The sequence below is a fragment of the Delphinus delphis genome, chromosome 15, assembly GCF_949987515.2.
Source record: "Delphinus delphis chromosome 15, mDelDel1.2, whole genome shotgun sequence".
NCBI lineage: Eukaryota > Metazoa > Chordata > Mammalia > Artiodactyla > Delphinidae > Delphinus > Delphinus delphis.
The window spans coordinates 32014851-32031913 of NC_082697.1; the positions used below are offsets into that span (position 1 = coordinate 32014851).

Sequence of the window (17063 nt, forward strand, 5' to 3'; positions counted from 1 at the left end):
TCATGTAATTTAAAGACCAAGGAGGTTCTAGCTTCAGGCCTAGTTTAATCTAGTGCCTCAATGTCATCAAGCCCCAGTCTCCCTCCATCTCTTGGTTCTCTTTCACGTTGGCTTCATTTCTAGGTTTCACATGGTTACAGGATTTTCCAGCAGGTGGAAGGTCCCATTGACAAGGTTATGCCTTCTTCTTCGGGGCTCCAGAAGTACAAGGAATTGCTATGATTGGATCATGTGTTTACCTCTCACCCAGTGGTTGTGGTCTAGGGAGCACAGTGCTCTAATTAGTTATAAATTACCTGCCTACACTGGGTGGGAGTGGAGAGAGGATTACCCCAAAACAAAATTAAAGAACTGTTATCACAAAAGGGAGAACCAAAGCTGGGTATTAAAACACTACATGTGCAGTATACCAGGATTGATCCAAGCCCAACAGTATCACCAAAGATCCAGTCCGAGAGGCAATAGATTGATAACTGATACATATGTCAACTGTTTTCAAGCTTTATGTAGTTAAAACCCCATATAGACATAATTTTGCATTCTGCCTTTTTCGTGTTGCTGCATGGTGTTTATAGTTGTATTGTTAATAGCTGCACAGAAAGTTGGTTTACCATAATTTACCTAGTAATTTTCCTTGGCTAGGGACATAAAACCTGTTTCTGCTTTTTTATCAATACAGTGATGCCATGTTCATTTCTCAGTGGTCCCCAGGCTCAGCCTCTCTGGTTTCTTCATCTATTTCTATTACAGTCTTGTTTCTTTTGTATCTCCTTACTGTTTTAACCTTTGTACTGGACATATTTGCCCCTAGGTAAGGTCTCACCAACGCTAAGTAGAGCAGGACCATGCCTGTGTTAATACAACCTAAGGTGTTTTTTTTTTTCTTTCGGTACGCGGGCCTCTCACTGTTGTGGCCTCTCCCGTTGCGGAGCACAGGCTCCGGACGCGCAGGCTCAGCGGCCATGGCTCACGGGCCCAGCCGCTCCGTGGCATGTGGGATCCTCCCAGACCGGGGCACGAACCCGTGTCCCCTGCATCAGTAGGTGGACTCTCAACCACTGCACCACCAGGGAAGCCCAGGTTTGTTTTTTTAAAATAAAAAAGTTCAACTGAGTAAAATTTGAAGATATTATTGGCTTCATTCAATGATCATGAATCAGGCAGCATCCACTGTAGCAGACAGAAATGAGCTCCCAGAGCAGTACAGAATGAAAGACTTTTATAGGCAGGAGAGAGTGGGAACAAGGGACTTAACACTAGGCAAAAAAGTAGATTAGTTACTGCAAAGTTACTTTTCTTTAGGATATGGTAGGGGTCTGTCAGGCACATTACCCAAAATAGTGCTGATTAGGTAACTCCTGACTGACTGGTTTAAGATTCCATTTCTAGGAGAGCCAAAGCTGTAGGTTGTCTCGGTTTGGTGATGGGAACTTAATATAAGTGACTCCATTTTGGGCCTGTTGTCTTGTTTTGAACCAATTGGATCAGTTTTTGTTTTTGTTATTCAAACTAATCTGTGATTGTCAAAGTCCTTAAGTCTTCGGGTGTATATGTTACTGTTAAGCTATATCTCCCTCATTTTATGCTTCTGAACTGGTGGTTGAAGTCTTCTGTTAATTGCAGTCTAATTTTATATTTGTATAATTGGCCCGTCTTTCTAGCACATTGATATTTTTAAGTGTTTGTCTATCTTTCTGAGCTTTGTGTTGCCCGCATGTTTTATCAGTCTGCCGTCAGTGGTTTCACCTAAGTCATTGATGACAGAGGTGACTAGGAAGCAAAACAGGACTTGGGTGTGCAGTGTGATTACAGCTGTTATCCCCCCAAAAACATGTATACGTAGAAAAAGACTAGCATGAAATACATCAGAACGTTAATTATTTTGGATAATTTGGAGGTTCTAAAGATGCATATCCCAGTTATCTTTAAGGAATATGTATTACTTTAAGAAAAATGTTTATCAAGACCAGATAAGGGTTGAAGCGGTATGCATTCCCTAGTGCCTTCAAATTTATTGATAATAAATTTCAGGCATTAGTAAGTGCTATAAAGAAAAGAAAGCATTGTAAGGAGATAGAGAATGATGGAGGTGGAGTTGAGCCATTCTTTTATGAGTAGGGTGGTTAGAAAAGCCCTCTTTGAGGAGGGACTGTCTGGATGGAGACTGAGTGAGGTGGCTGATTGAGCAGTGAGAACATTCCAGAGTCGGGGTGAAGGCTCTGAGTCAGGAGTTAGGTCAGTGTATTGAGAGACAGCAGAAAGGCCACTGTGGCTGTGGGTCTATCCTCCCTGGAGATCACTGGTGCAGGGAAGGGCTAGGAGAGGTAGGTTGGGATCTGGTAAGTTAAGTTAAGATAGTGAGAGGTCATTAAAGGGGTTTTAAATGGGGGAGACGCATGCACTGGTAGGTATTTTAGGAAGATCATTGGCTATTTGTGAGGAGAGTGGAGGGTGGAAGGAGCAATTAGGAGACTGTTGCAGATGAGAGATAATGGGGGCTGGGATGAGCCTAGTGACCGAGGAGATAGAAAGGATATGTTCAATATATATTTTGGCTGTAGAACCAAGAGAACTTGAATTGTTTTTCAGTTGCAGATAATCATGCAGATCATGCAATTCATTGGCTTAAGCCATTCTTGGTCCTCACTCCACTGTGGCTTTCAGGTGTTGGCATCATCTGAAGACTCCCATGAAGATGCAGGCTAGTGCTGGTAGCACCTGGGGCTCTGCCTCTCCACCTGTTCCCCTTTTCCTCAGGCTGGTGGGGGAAAGAGAGCTCAAGTGTCTCTCCCCACAGTCATCTAACTGATTCTAGAGTTCTAATTTGATTATACTATCTTAGGCCAAGTGCCTACTCCAGAACAGTCATGTTCCCCATTGGGTTATGCTGGGGTTAAATGCCTGTTCGTGAACCTGTCGCTGTGGAAAAGAGCATGGGATTAAAATGATTATTTTGCACAGGCTACTACACACCATGCAAGGGGAGTAGAATGGATTTTAGGAGGGAGTCAGCTGCAGTGTCCAGTACCTGGGGAAAGATGAGGAGAGAGGAATTAAGCATGACTCCCGGGTTTCTGGCTTAGGCAGGATATAGATTGTGGCGCCATCAACTGGCTAGCTAGGCACTTGAGGATCAACAGTTTCGTGGGTAATGTCAGCAGTTTTTTTCAGATATGTTTGAGATGCCTGTGAGAACTTTCTAGTGGAGATGTCAGTAAGTAGTTGGAAATATAGCAGTTGGGTCTGGCGCTGGAGGAGAGGTTGGGGTTGGTGATACAAACATCAGAGTTGTTGGTGTGGTATTGGTAATTAAAGGCAAGGGGCTGGATGGTAATACTTAAGGGAGAGAGTGTAGTGGGTCCAGAATTGAGCCCAGGGCCAGATCAACATTTAGAGGACAGGTAGAGGGAAAAATAGCACAGGAGACTGAGAGCAGCCAGTCAGGTAGAATGAGAACCTGGAAAGTATGTATCGTGGAAGCTGAGAGAAGAATATTGAAGTGGTCAGCTAGATCTAATATTGCCAAGAGGTGAAGAAGACCTGCATAAGATGAAGACTGGAATGTCCATTCGATTTGGCATCTTTGAGGTTGTTTTATTTACTTCATGTGTTAGAAATTTTAGACTCATTTTAGTCCCCAGAGTCTGGGACATCACACTTGAGGGCACATTGGTTTTTCTCTGCTGAGGTACTGGATATCTGAAAGTCATATGCAGTTGAGCTGATCAGGCACTCTTTTTTTTAACCTTTGTATTAAAGGAACTTTTCAAAGACAAAAGAGAATAGTTTAATCAATTTCTTTGTACCCATTGTACAGAAGGGGTGCGATAAACATACTTTTCCTTTTAATGATTGGTTTTCAAAAGATGATCTGGTGTCCCAGCAACCTTCAAAGGTGGTCTCTGTGGCTTTGCACAGTTATCATTATGAGCTCAGATTTTCATATTTTTGTGTTTATATCACTTTTGGTTTATTATTTATTTTAATGCTCAAATTGTCTCATCTTTGATCATTAGGAGTATTATATTTCTTAAATGGCTTTCTCATTTTCCTATTTCACCTTTTCCCAGGGATCTTAGTCATTTATCAAAAACTATTTTGCATTGTTGCTCTCATAATTTCTTCTACAACTAATATGGAAATTTTGGGATGAGAACATTGTTAATTTTTTGTCCTCAGTATATTTGATTGGCACTTGTTTCTATGACTGTTGGCTATGAATCAGGAATAGTGACACTAAAATAAAGTGACACTATACTATTCTAATACTGTAAACAGCTCAGGGTGCTTGCCTACCCACAGGGGCAGGGGAGCTTGAGGCATGAGATACTGGGGACATTAGCTCTCATGTCCACTTACCTTGTCTAGTAATCTTTGTAGTAAGAACTGTTGGAGATGCATGACACTGAGGGGCGTACTGGATGTCGGTTTATAGTTTAGGGGTTCATCAGATGTGGAATCCAGCAGCTGGTCCTGGTTTCATTTTCTGGCTGAGGTCTAGGGAGTACACTTGAGCCCAATTTTGAGATTGCAAATATATTTTTCTTTACCATCTTATTAGATCTTTTGGTAATATTTGATAAACTTTCTTCTTTGCAAGAGCCTTATTCTAATAAAGAGGAAACTTAAAAAAAACTACTTTCTCCCCCAGGATGGACTCATTTTTTCTTAAATACTAATAGAGATGCCTGACTAGGTAACTGATGATAAGAGGACCTATTGGACTCCAGCGGGGCTTCTAATTTTTGGTGTCTTGCTTTGACTCTGGAGGACAGTGGAAAACAAGTGGTATCATTAGAACAGAACTGTGGGCAGAGCCTCCCAGGAGACAGAGGTGATTTTTCCAGCTCTGGTAGTCTCTATCCTGAATTAAGTAATATCTTTTGATGATGATTGGTACTAGGTTAGAGTTGTATGCTTGTTCTTTTAGTAAACAAATACATTTACTCCAGAGGGAGGCTTTAATGGGGGGAGGTAGGAGAGTGTTGGGAGAAAGAACAAACAGGAATTATCCTGTGTCATCCAAACTCTTGGTTTAATGTATGAGAGAGCAGGTTTGAGGAGGTTGGGACCTAATCCAGCAGTGTCTGTCTGAATTAGAAAACCTTGTATTCAAGCAGGCTGCATCTTCCTTTTCTGAACTCCTTCTCAGACATACCTCTATCACAAATCCTGTGCTTCTTTTAGTCCCCTCTATCACTTACATATTTGGCCACAAATGACAGAAAACTCAGAATATCACTAGCTTACCAAGATAGAAATGCCCTTCTTTCTCATGTAATAAGCAGTCCAGGACCCATACCATTTTTGTCGTGCTACATAGTTGTCCTTGATGGTCTCCTCCTTTTATCTTGTTGCTTAGTCATTGGTAATAGGTGGCTTTCACATCATGGGCCAAGATGGTTGCCGGAGCTCCAACTAGCCTTTCCACATTCCAGTCAGCATAAAGGAAAAATGGTAGAATTGCACACAGTGCTTCTGCTAACATCTCATTGACCAGAACTGGAAAATGCAGTCTTGGTTCTAAGCCCAGCTAAAAATCAGGGCTTCTGTTCTAAGAAAGAAGAGGAGATGAACAGTGGGACAATGGGTTGCAGCCCTATAATGCCTCATATAGTGCTTTTAAGAGCGTGGAAAATGTTGAATTGCTGTATGTCGCTCGGCTATCTGCCAATCTAGTAAACCCTGGGTCCTCTCCAAATGATTGTCTGTGGCTGCTTAGGCAGATGTGGTGAGACTTTCTGTCTTCTCTGTAGGCACCATGCCAGATGTAGGGGGTACTGTGGTGAGGAAGTCAATATTTCCCCCTTGCCCCCACCCAGATTGTGGTCTACAGGAGGAGACCATACAGTGTGGGGTGCATTCTTGAGGGAGGATGGGGGCCACTGGGACACATGGCAGAAGGTTTGGAGAGAAAGGTATCTCTTAGCTGAGATCTGAAGTAAATAATAGTTGGCCAGAAGAGAGATGAGTTTCTGAAGAGGGTGATTTGCAGAGACTGTTCTAGGTAGGGACAGAATGAGCAAAAGGCCTAAGGTAAGAAAGTACAGCCTGTTCTAGGAACTGACTGTAGTTCAGAATGGCTGAGAGAGACGAGGCTGGAAGGGTATACAAGACCATGATCCCAAAGGGGCTTGTAGACCATTAAAAAAAAGTTTAAATCTGTCCTGTAGTTTAGTCTATCCTTTAGAGGTGGAAAAATCACCTCAGTTTAGCCCAGAGAGCTCCAGTATTGCACAGGGAGTTGACATGGTCAGATTTTCTTTTTGGAAGGTCCTTCTTGGTGCAGTGTGAAGAGTAGAGTGGAGGTAGGAATAGACTAAGGCCAGAGATGAGGTGGCTGGTTGGGCTGTCACAGTTATCCAGGGGGGACAATGTTGGCTTGAGTTAAGGGGGGTCTAGAGGCAAGGGGAATGAATAGATGGAGCTAAAAGCTGTTTTGGAGGTAGTGATCCCAGACCTGGTGATAGGAGCCAAGGCAGGAAGCACCAAGGATGATGGCCACCTTTCTCAATTGCCAATTCAGGGGAAAGGGAATGAATTTGGTTTTGAACACACAGAAGATTTTAGGTGTCTTTGGGACATCCAAGGTGGGAACATCCAGTATGTTTGGATATGTGGGTCTGAAGCTCAAGAAGAGGCAGTTAGAGGCATCAGAGTGAATGAGATTACTCAGGGAGAGTGGGCAGTAGAACAGGAGGAGTGCCCAGCACAGAACCTCGTGGAGTCCCTCAGTTAAGGGACAGACTGAAGAAGAGGAAGCTGCCAAGGAGGAGCTGGCTAAAGAAGGCCTGGCTAGAGAGGCAGGTGGGAAACCAGGAGGATGTGCTGCTTGGAAGCCAAAGGAAGAGTGTGTCTCGATAATAGCATCAGAAGCCGCTGCAAGGCTGTGCCGGTCGTGGAGGTCTGGGAATGCCCGGGGATGAAGGTGGCTTGGTGTGGCTTGAGGAATGAAGGTCGGTTGAGGGAGGAATGAAAGCCCATCAAGGGTGAAGGTCAGTCAAGGGAGGGGTTGGGGTGTTCAAAGCTCTTCCCAAAGGTTCATCCTTCCCCAAAGGGGAAGAGGGAGCTTTCCTTGGATGAGCCTGTTTGGATGGTGTAAATGAGGGCCAGGGGTGAGGGGGAGGCGGGAGGACAGAGGGGAGGGAGGGGAGATCAGTGGAGCAAGGTCTCCGAGGAGGGGGAGGAAAGGGGATGGCAGCACGTGGGAGGCTCCAGTGCTGGTGTCCTGGGAACAGTTGTCCTCCCACAGGAGCCCTATCTGGGCCCAAGGCTGGCAGTGGTGTGTTCTCTGTAAAGACCCCTGTGGCTCATTGTAAATAGTATTGTCTGGGGGTGAAACGGTTCAGAGCCAGTTAGGTTTCAAAAGCTGAACCTTCCGCACGTGTGTCTTTCCGTGTCCTCTGGAGAGCTCTTTGGTGCGGAGGTACTTTAAGGAAGCAGTCCATCTGGAGTAGTTGAATGCATTTTCTGTGGATCACGTTACTGATATGAGGCTTTTGAAGGCAGGATATGGCCATGCCAGGGATGATTCTAAACTTTCAGAGCCAGGCTCTTCCCCTTTGATTCTTTGTTCAGACAATTGAACTTGTCAAATGAGGTTAGCGTTAGAAAAAGCTAGAAATATTTTCTTTGCTGTTCCAAACACTAAACACACACACACTTTTTTTTCCCCCAATAGGAACTCAGATGAAAGTCTACTTGGCTTTTTCAGTAAGGACACATAGGTCCCTTACACTCATATTAAGGATAAACCTGTCTCTGGTAATTTCTTTCCTTACAAGTGGGGGAGTCGATTTTCCTGGCAACTGGCCACAGGGCTTGTTTAAGAAGATGGCAGGCATGATACTTAGTGGAAAGGTTAGGCTCAGCCTGAATGGTTTTCCTCCAGGACAAGGTTTGTAATTTGCATCTAAAGCAGTACAAAAAATAGTTTGTGTAAGTTGTGAAGTCACTCATTAAATGAAACTTACGAGTTTTAATGCAGCTAAGTATTCTCTAAACTGCTTGGGTTCTCTCTAGGGTTTTCTAAGTAGATTATAACAGTGAAAATGAGTCCTACGGATGCTGTTCCGGACCAAGCCAGGTCCCTTCTCAGGCCAGGAAGCCAGACCTTGACCACAGGGACCTCCCCTCTCCCCACCATTACAGCTCCTTCTGGCCCTGCCTCGCTGCCTTCTCTTGCTTGTGTTGAAGGAAGCCTTCTGTGCTGTTTTGAGCCCTAGTTCATTGGTGTCTGGGCAGCTGTAGGAGGTTGAGGAACCCTGGTAGGCTGGTAGGGGAAGCCTTTCAGGCATGAGTTTCTCTAAGAATGTTGACAGGTCTGAGCCCTTGGTACCCAAGACTCTCCATGTGTCCCTCACCTGAAGTGCTTCTGCCTTTCCCCATAGAGTCTTAGTGAACCAGAAGGAAGGAGGCCTTAGAGATAACTTTTTTTTTCCTTTTAAAGCAATGCTCTTGTTTCCTGTTTACACCAGCACCACAACCCCCTTGAGAAATGGCTGCTGGACTGTGGAAGGATGGGCGGTGACTGAGAGAGAATCTGAGAGACAAGGGTCTGCCCTACTCAGCCTCTGATCTGGGCCCTTGGGTTGAAAAGAAAGAAAGGAAGGAGAAGGGGATGCCTGGGAGCCGTGCTGAGACAGCTTGAAGCAGCAAGGCAGCCTTTCCCCGCCACTGTGTTCTGGCCCCAGAGCTACTGAGCTGAGTCCTCAGACCCACCAGTCAGCAGGGAGAGGGGATGAGAGTGGGCACTAGTCTGGCTCTGCTGCAAGGGCCACACGAGCTGGAAATCCAAGTGGGTTCTGTCATATGCTCAGTGCAAACAGACACTTTGGTCCATGGTAGGTTAAGTAGAATTAATTAGCTCATTAGTCCAACAAATCTTTGGGCGCCTGCTACGTTCCAGGCACTGCTCAGTGCAGTGGGAATCAAGAAGACCACAGTCACTGACACACCACCGTGTCCAACATATATGTGATGCTTTTACCATGTGCCCCAGCTTGCACAGACTCACTCAGTTATATATCTGTGCTGATAGGTCCCTTATAAAGCATGCACAAGAAAGGAAAGCTGAATGAGCTGAATAGAAATAAGTCCTAATATTTCCTCCCACACCTCAGTGGACTGTGCTATACACATCCCACATCAGGGAGCACGGCCATGTACTGCTGCCTGTGTCTCAGACCTCCACCTTTCATGGGAGCTTTGAGAAGTGGATCATTTTTGAGTTGGGGCCGCCTGTTGGATGAATGGAAAACAGGAAAGAGGAAGCAAGGCAGGCAGATGCTGAGCTCACAGAATTGATTAGCCAGCCCAGGGCCCCAGCAAAGCCTGATAACCACCATTCTTTCACCACTCTACCCTCCTTGGGAAGGGTGCCCAGGTTGCCTGGGGTAGGTGTTTAGGGTTCTTGGGCTCCTGTCGTGTGTGCCATGGTCAGCCTGCTGCAGGGGGGGTGGGTGTGGGTGTGGGTGCAGCAGGTGCCTGTTGCTATTCAGTCCCTTTATAGTTTTAATAGACTTTCACTGATGTTGCATTTGATCATCCCAATAACCGTCTGAGGTGGGGGGGGGGTCCTTTCCCCAGTGATAAGACCAGAGACTGGAGGCCTGTGCTGAGTGTCATGAGCACCAGGGCTGGGATTTGACTGGCTGCCGCCGCCACCTCCTGCAGAAAGTCTTCTGTGGCGTCTGCCTGTCTCACCATCCGCTGGAGGAGCAAACCAGTGAAGCGCTTGACATCTCTGACTCTTGGTCCTGCGTGTGCCACTTTCTGCTGGGTGAAAACTTGGGCTCCAGGTTTCTGCCTCCTTCTGGGCCCACTATGGAAGCTGCCGCCAGCATTCGCCTCCTCACTCGGGCATGAGCAGCCCAAGTGGAAGGCCCTGTCCGTGCATGGGGAGGAGCCAGAACGCCGCAGGATTCCAGGTTCTCCAAGGTTTCTGTTCCTTGCCCTGCTTTCTCGACATCTCCACCTGGAGCCCAGAGAGCTGGCTGATTTGCCCCACCCTGATCCATGTCTTCCCAGGCTGTGCTCTTTCCTCCTGCACAGGAATTTGCCCTTCTGCCTTTTTTGGCTCTGTTTCAGCTTGTGGGAGAGTGGCTGCCTGTGTAGGTGTTTGTCTCCTGCTCTGAGGAGACCTCCAGTTAAGGGCTCTGAGGATGCTTATTCAGGAGCCTGGAGTGAGTTACTTGCTTACAGGCAGGTGACACCTGGAAAGTTAATCTCCTTCAGGCTTGTTTCTTTAGGGCATTTACTTCATTTCTTAGTTGTTCATCCCAGGCCCCCTGATGTCTTGACAGTAACAACAGTCACAGCATCTTTGTAACATTTCTCTCTATCCTTTTACTACTTTCTGCTTCAGGATACCTCTCTTCACTGCACTTCCTCCTAGCAAGGAAGGAGAGGAGTCGGATATGGCGATATCTGGGCTAACGTTCGTAAAAGGGCCTGCAAAGTCCAGAGACTTAGTACCGAGCCGGAGGTCCCTGCCCCTCCCCTGCAGGGGCTCTGCCTGGGTTCCTTCCTGCCCTTCCTAGCCTGGGGAACCAGCAGCCTTTGTGAGTTTCCTTGACAACAGGATGGATAAGTTAAAAATAAACTGTGCTAGGGCTTGTGTGTGTGCATGCACGCATGCCTGTGTCCTCTCGTCTGCTGTGCTCACCTCAGCCCCTGTGGCTTCTAGATACTCCTGGAGAACATCTGTGGGAAGCCTTGGTGGGGCTCTGGTACTTGCATTTTGAAGCCCCTTGGTTGAGGGGTCAGATCTAGATAATCCCACAACATCGTTACCTCATATTCCTGATGGTAGCTGATGGGGAGAGGATGATAATGTTAACATGAAGGATGGAAAGCTGTTCCAAATGCCTCAGTCTTCAGGCAGTCTCATCAGAGAGGGATAATCCCACATTATCCATGCATTTCAGAACCTTGTGGGGCAGTGGAATAGGCACAGCTCTGGGTGGGGGTTTGGTTAAATCTTTCTAGGGAACCCCTACCAGATAAGGAGGGTCCTTTCTGGGCTTCTTTTATTAGGTGAGGAAGCACAGTACAAGTCACTTGGGTGACTTGTCCAGAGCCACTGGCTAAGCATGGCGGAGGAAGGAGCACTGACCCCCATCATCGGAAGTTGTGGCTTTTCCCCTCAGGTCCTACGGATGAGGCCACCTCCATAAGTTCTTTCTTTTTTTAATTGAAGTATAGTTGATTTACAATGTTGTGTTAATTTCTGCTGTACAGCAAAGTGCCTCCGTAAGTTCTTTACCAAAGCCTGCTGTCTCTGTATCAGCAGTTCTGCACTAAAGCCTCTGTTTTGCGGTGTTATCACAGTTGTGAGTTAATTTAGAAACAGCTGTCTCTATGAGGGCAGGGGCAGCTTTACCACACCTGGAATTAATTCCTCTCTTCCTCCCACCATCCTTACATATATTTGTAAGTATTTTATGTAAGTATCTTTGTGCCGGGCATGAGGATATCCTGAGAAAAAGTTGTTATAATCCTTGTCTTTAGGGACCTTATGGTCAGTTGGGGCAGAAGACAGTTATAAAATCTCCCACCAAGTCCCTGTTGTGGCCAGTGCTGAGCCGGAGGGAGAAGGTCTGATTGTAGGAAAGGGAAGGACTGAGGTGGGGCGTGGGGGTTAGAGAAGGCTGGAGGAACAGGTTAGTGACACAAAGTACTTAAATCTGGAACATATTAAAAAAAACTCCTACAAATCAATAAAAAGGAAAGCAAGAAAACTCAGTAGAAAACTGGCCAATGACTTGACAGACACTTCACAGAAGACGATATCCAAATGGCCAAGAAACATGTGAAGGGATCCTCAGTTTCATATATTTATTAGTCATCAGGGAAATTCAAATTGTCCAATTTGAAGAAAGATATAACTGTCTTTTTGTTTGCACATGTATGTAATGAAATCTTTGACACTTTGGTGAAACCTCCTTTTGCCATTTTCAGTTTACTTTATTCTGAATCTCTTACTGAAGAATAAAATGGATTCCGAGATGCTTACATAAAAGGAAATCTAGTGGGATGAACACACTGAAGTCAGAGACCTGGTTAGTAGGAGATTTGGGGCCAGCCATCGAATTTCTCAGAGCCCCTGTTTCTTCATTTGTAAACAGGGATCTTTCCGTCTTCCTTCCCTTCCTCCCAGAGCTGCTCAGATGTTCACAGGTGTGGGAGATGCTCTCAAAACTGTGAAGGGCTATTCAAATACTGTGTAGTATTGTTACTCTGATTCCAAGTGATTTGATTTCTCCTGCACCTCTTCTCACAGCAGCTATTCTAAATTCTCCTAAGAAATAAAAGCTCTGAGTAGAAGGATGGTCCCTAGGATGTAGAGCAGCCTGCTCCATGGTACTCTGGTTGGAGAACCTGTTGTTGGCATGGCTCTGGTCCCTTCACACAGGCTGGGGAGCAGGGTGAGTTCCTGTGAGCATTTCCTTATATGGCTGGGGTCTGGTGGCAACTCTGTGAGTGACAGCAAAGTGTCTGCTGATGCCTAGGCCTGGTGGCTGGGAGAGGGCAGTGGTACACACCAGTCCTGGTGAAGCAGTGACTCGAGTTAGTGGTCCCATAGGGCTTTCACACTGAGTGGGGCTGGCCTCCTTATGGGGTGTTCTTGTGAAGTCTGGAAGTAACACCATGGACTTTGGGGAGCCCTGTTGCAGGGGCAATAGCCTGAACACCCAGCTTTCCCCGAGAGAGCCCGGGCTGTCTTGGTGGTTCTGAGCATCCATAGCTTGTGGCAGAGCAGGGGCTGCTCCCTGTGTGACTTAGGTGTTGATGGAGAGGGGTTCTCAAAGGTGGATGGGTCTTTTTGGATGTCTACACCCAGTATCCTACTCAGCGCTTGTGACCTTTTCCTCTTCTGTTTTTCTGCTATGTAGGAGTCGGAGGCAGAAGCAAAGGCAGATGGAGAGACTGCATCGGACAGTGAGAGCCGAGTGGAAGCTGTCACCCTACCAACCTCTGTAGACGATACCCCAGAGGTCCTCAACAGGGCCCTTTCCAACTTGTCTTCAAGGTAGCTTGGCTTAATGATGCAAGTGCTTGCTGGGGTCTTGCACTGTCTCCAAGTGCCATGGAAAACCCGAAGCCCTTAGAGAGCCCACAATCTTGTAGCAGGAGCCCACATCTGTTAGAATGTGAGGTGCAGGCCTGCCCGCTTTCATTGGCCACAGTCTCCCCTGCCTTTGCCTAGGGCTCCATTGAGTATCATCTAGTATTTAACAGCGACTACGAGCGCCGCCTGGGTGGATCTGGCCTTGAAGGGTGCTCTAGGCTGTCTGGGAGGTGCTGTCTAAGGAGGAGGAACGAGTGGACATGGGGGTGGTCACTGACACAGCACATGAAGATGAATGATCCTTGGGGTTTGTGACTAATGGGCAGGTTGCTTTACACTGAGGAGCCCAAGTTTCTAGTTAGGAGTTCAGTTTTCCCTCTCTCACACATATACATTGTGGACATTCCTTGAATTTTCCTATAAGAATTGAGAAACATCTCAACTTGGGTGAATTCAGGGTTAAAATTTTGATCCCTTGAGATTCTAGTCCTTCCGATACCAGCTGCGTGGGCAGATTAAAAAGGCAAACTATAAGACCCCAAAACATTATCTAAGAGTGTTCCTGGGCATGCCTCCCACACATTTGTCCCTTTGAAAGGCTGTATTGTGCAGTGGTTAAGGACATGGGTTCTGGAGCCAGACTCCCAGGATTCAAATCTCAGCTTAAGCACTTCACAGGTGTATGAACTGTGCATCCCTTTCTTCATCTGTTGTAAAAGCTAGTAGTGTTGAGGGTTGAATCAATTAATACATGTAAAGTCCTTATAGAAGTGCCAGGTACATACATATGATAGCTATTATTACCACTGTGTTTGATACTGTTATCACCATAGCAATGCAGGGTCAGAGCAATGTAGGATTCTGCTGCAGGAAAAATGTTTTTTTCCTCAGATAGAGAAGCCCATAGAAGCCGTCCAAGTAGATACAGAAGTAGAGGGCATTGTTCCCTCGGGTCTTTTGCCTGATTCCTTCGTTAAGACACAAGCTGGGTGTGTTTTTCTGTGGACCTTGGAGGACTTGCTGAGTTTAGCATGGATGATGTGATGGCTCTGGTGGCTCTGCACCTCCCAGCATGTGGCTACTGGGCTACTGCCTCTGTCAAGGTGAAGGACATACTCCTGGAAAGGATTGACCTCAGGGCCCTCTCAACCCAGGAAGAACCATCCCCCTTGGGTTTGTACCTCAGTTCTTTCTGGGCCCCTGACATATTTTCTCCTTCCCCTCCTCTCTAACTTAGATGGAAGAACTGGTGGGTGAGAGGCATCTTGACTTTGGCCATGATTGCATTTTTCTTCATCATCATTTACCTGGGACCAATGGTTTTAATGATGATTGTAAGTGCCATTTATATGCTGTTTTATAGTTTTGCCTTCACTTTTCCCTACAGGACTGGTCATTTTAAGTGCCAGGTGTTGGGTTGGTTCTGGGAATCACTTGGGGTCCAGGCTCTTCAGACCACATCTGCCTTAGAATAGCTGCGATTTCTCACCTTCCAGCAGCCAACTGGAGGGCTATTTGTGTGTGAATTAAGGATCACTTTAAAATTTGATTTTATTACTTCAGCTCTTTGATCAAACTGGGACCCTGGCTACGATTCTGTGTGACTCTTGGTTTTGTTTCTTGTTTTCCTGGAGTCTCCCTCCTAGGTTTTAGGACTTTTTTGTTAAGAAATCCCAGTCCACAGTACTTTGCTGTTAGTCTTCCCACTGTCATGGACAGGGTCAAATGACTAACAGATGAGTGCTGAGCAGAGCAGTTGGGACTTTTCAAGTATGTATTTCTATTCGAAGTCAAGAATGGAAGATATTGAGTCCCGAGGTGGGGGGGGGGGGGTGTTCTACAATAAAAAGTTAATTGAACTTTCAGAAGCATATATTTATTGTGAGAAATTGCATCTACTCTGTGTGACTTAAAGGGCCTCACTACCCTGTGGGGTGGTGTGAGAGAGAAAGGAGGAGAGTGGAATCACTGAAGGACCGACATTGTTCTTAAATATAGTGGTTTTTCTTGAAGGCCCATGACCTGTTGGTTTCTGTTTCTAAAGATCATAAGAATTGGGGAGTTGACAAGTGTTCTAATTCTTTTGTGTCCTGCAGGTGATGTGTGTTCAGATTAAGTGTTTCCATGAGATTATCACTATTGGCTACAATGTCTACCACTCCTATGACCTGCCCTGGTTCAGAACCCTCAGCTGGTAAGCTCTTTAGCCCCACAGAAACCCTTAACAGATTTGGACAAGTGTTTTGTGGTAGGTATTTACAATCATGGTGGCAGGGAGGCTGTGATGGCCATGGACCTTCACAGCACCTTTGAGACCCAAGTATTGCATAGGCCGGACTGTATGGTTGGCCTGTGAGGAGCGTTTGAGTAGTTACCCAGAGTCTGGACTCTTCCTCAGAAGAAACCAGACCAGCTGCATCTGTGACTGTGTTTGCATCAGTATTTGGATTCCTTAGACTCTGCACAATGGCCCCCCTTTTCTATATCAGTACATTTTTCATGCTTTAGTATCTCAGCATCCCACAAGAATTATCTGGGAGTTGTCAGTGCTGGTGTTGCTATCTCTGGAACTTGACTTCCTCATCCTTAAAACAGATGGTTGAGACCTAGTCAGTGCTTTTCAAACTGTGGTTTTGGAGCCCTAGTTCCTCGGAGGCTCCTTGGGTGCCAGTGAGCAGGAGTGAGACTGAGTGCAGGGGATCGGGGCTCCTCAGAGGAACTCTGTTTTCTCCTCCTAGGAAGGGGCTTGGCTTTTTTTTTTTCTTCTGGCCACGCCACGCTACATGCAAGATCTTAGTTCCCTGACCAGGGATTGAACCTGGGCCCTCGGCAGTAAGAGCGCAGAGTCCTAACCGCTGGACCACCAGGGAATTCCGGGCTTGGCTATCTTGAAGCAAAAACAGGGTCAAAACCTATAGTGCAGATGATGTCCGAGACCCCTTCCTGATCTGAAACTCGCTGCTGTATTGACCACACTCTTCTCAGGTGGTGACATGTGAGCAGAGTACTGTGTAGTCCTGAGAAGACTTCGGGCAAATACAGATTCTTCTCACCCTGCTGTGCTGGGTCTCGGGCATTGATTTCATTACTTACCAGGCCAGAGAGTAGTGTTTTGGGCCCCAGCAACTTGGTTATGGCCAAGGGAGTTGATGTGCTCGGACTTGGCCTGGACACATCCTCTGAGAGATGCTTCCTCGTCATCCAGCAGCACAAGCTGCCTCGCAGTCTCCACAGGGCCTGTGCTTGCCACCTGGGTTAAGATGTAGGTCTCTCTTGTGGGTCTTCTATAGCTGGAAAGCAATGTTATGAATTTTGTTAACATACTCAGGATGTCTGACCCCTGACTGTGGTCACTGTACAAAGGAAGTGTTTTTCACATAACAGAAAACAAACCCAGTATGGGAGTTCTTGAACTTCCACAATTAAAAAAAAAAAAAGAAAAAATGGAAGAGAGAAGCTCTCCCTTCTCTTCTTTGTCTGGATCCTTGTTGAGTGTTTAGAGTGGGGCTGCTGGTTCCCATACTCAGAAACACCAGTGAGGCCGCAAAGGTATATGAGCCATGTCTTCTCCCTCCTCAGAGCTCCTTCCAGTAGAGGAGAGAGGTTATAAACAGATGAAGAGTTAGTGCTAGTGAAAGGTTTGTGTGTCAAAGCCAGGCATCAGAGAGGAAGACAGTCTGAAGCATAATTAATTGCTTAGTGGAAGGAGCAAATACTTTGTACTATAGAAATAAATGCAGGGGAGGCAGATATCATGTTAGGTCATGCAAGGTTTTTATGAAGAAAATGGTATTTGAGCAACAAGTGATAAACTGGGTAAGTGAAGAGGATGTTCCAGGCAGGGAAAAGAAGGGAACCAAGCAGACAGGTGGCAAAGCCAGAGAAGTCCATTTTGATAGGTGTGCAAGGTTTGTGTCAGGAAGAGTGGATGTAAGGCTGCAGAGGCAGGATGAGGTGCCTTTCAGAGGGTTGTCTTACAGTTTGAGTGTTA

The 17063-nt window shown here is 46.2% G+C and overlaps 1 protein-coding gene and 1 non-coding gene across 2 annotated transcripts in view; one reads left to right on the top strand and one right to left on the bottom strand.

The window, feature by feature from the left end:
* CDS2 (CDP-diacylglycerol synthase 2) overlaps positions 1–17063 on the top strand; it is a 68341-nt gene that overhangs the window by 34796 nt on the left and 16482 nt on the right. Inside the window, exons 2-4 of the mRNA XM_060031197.1 lie at positions 12897–13033; positions 14310–14406; positions 15169–15266. Coding sequence (XP_059887180.1) covers positions 12897–13033; positions 14310–14406; positions 15169–15266 — 332 coding nt within the window. The remainder of the gene's footprint in view (positions 1–12896; positions 13034–14309; positions 14407–15168; positions 15267–17063) is intronic.
* TRNAK-CUU (transfer RNA lysine (anticodon CUU)) lies at positions 15870–15942 on the bottom strand. The gene has a single exon. It is a non-coding gene; the product is annotated as a tRNA-Lys (tRNA).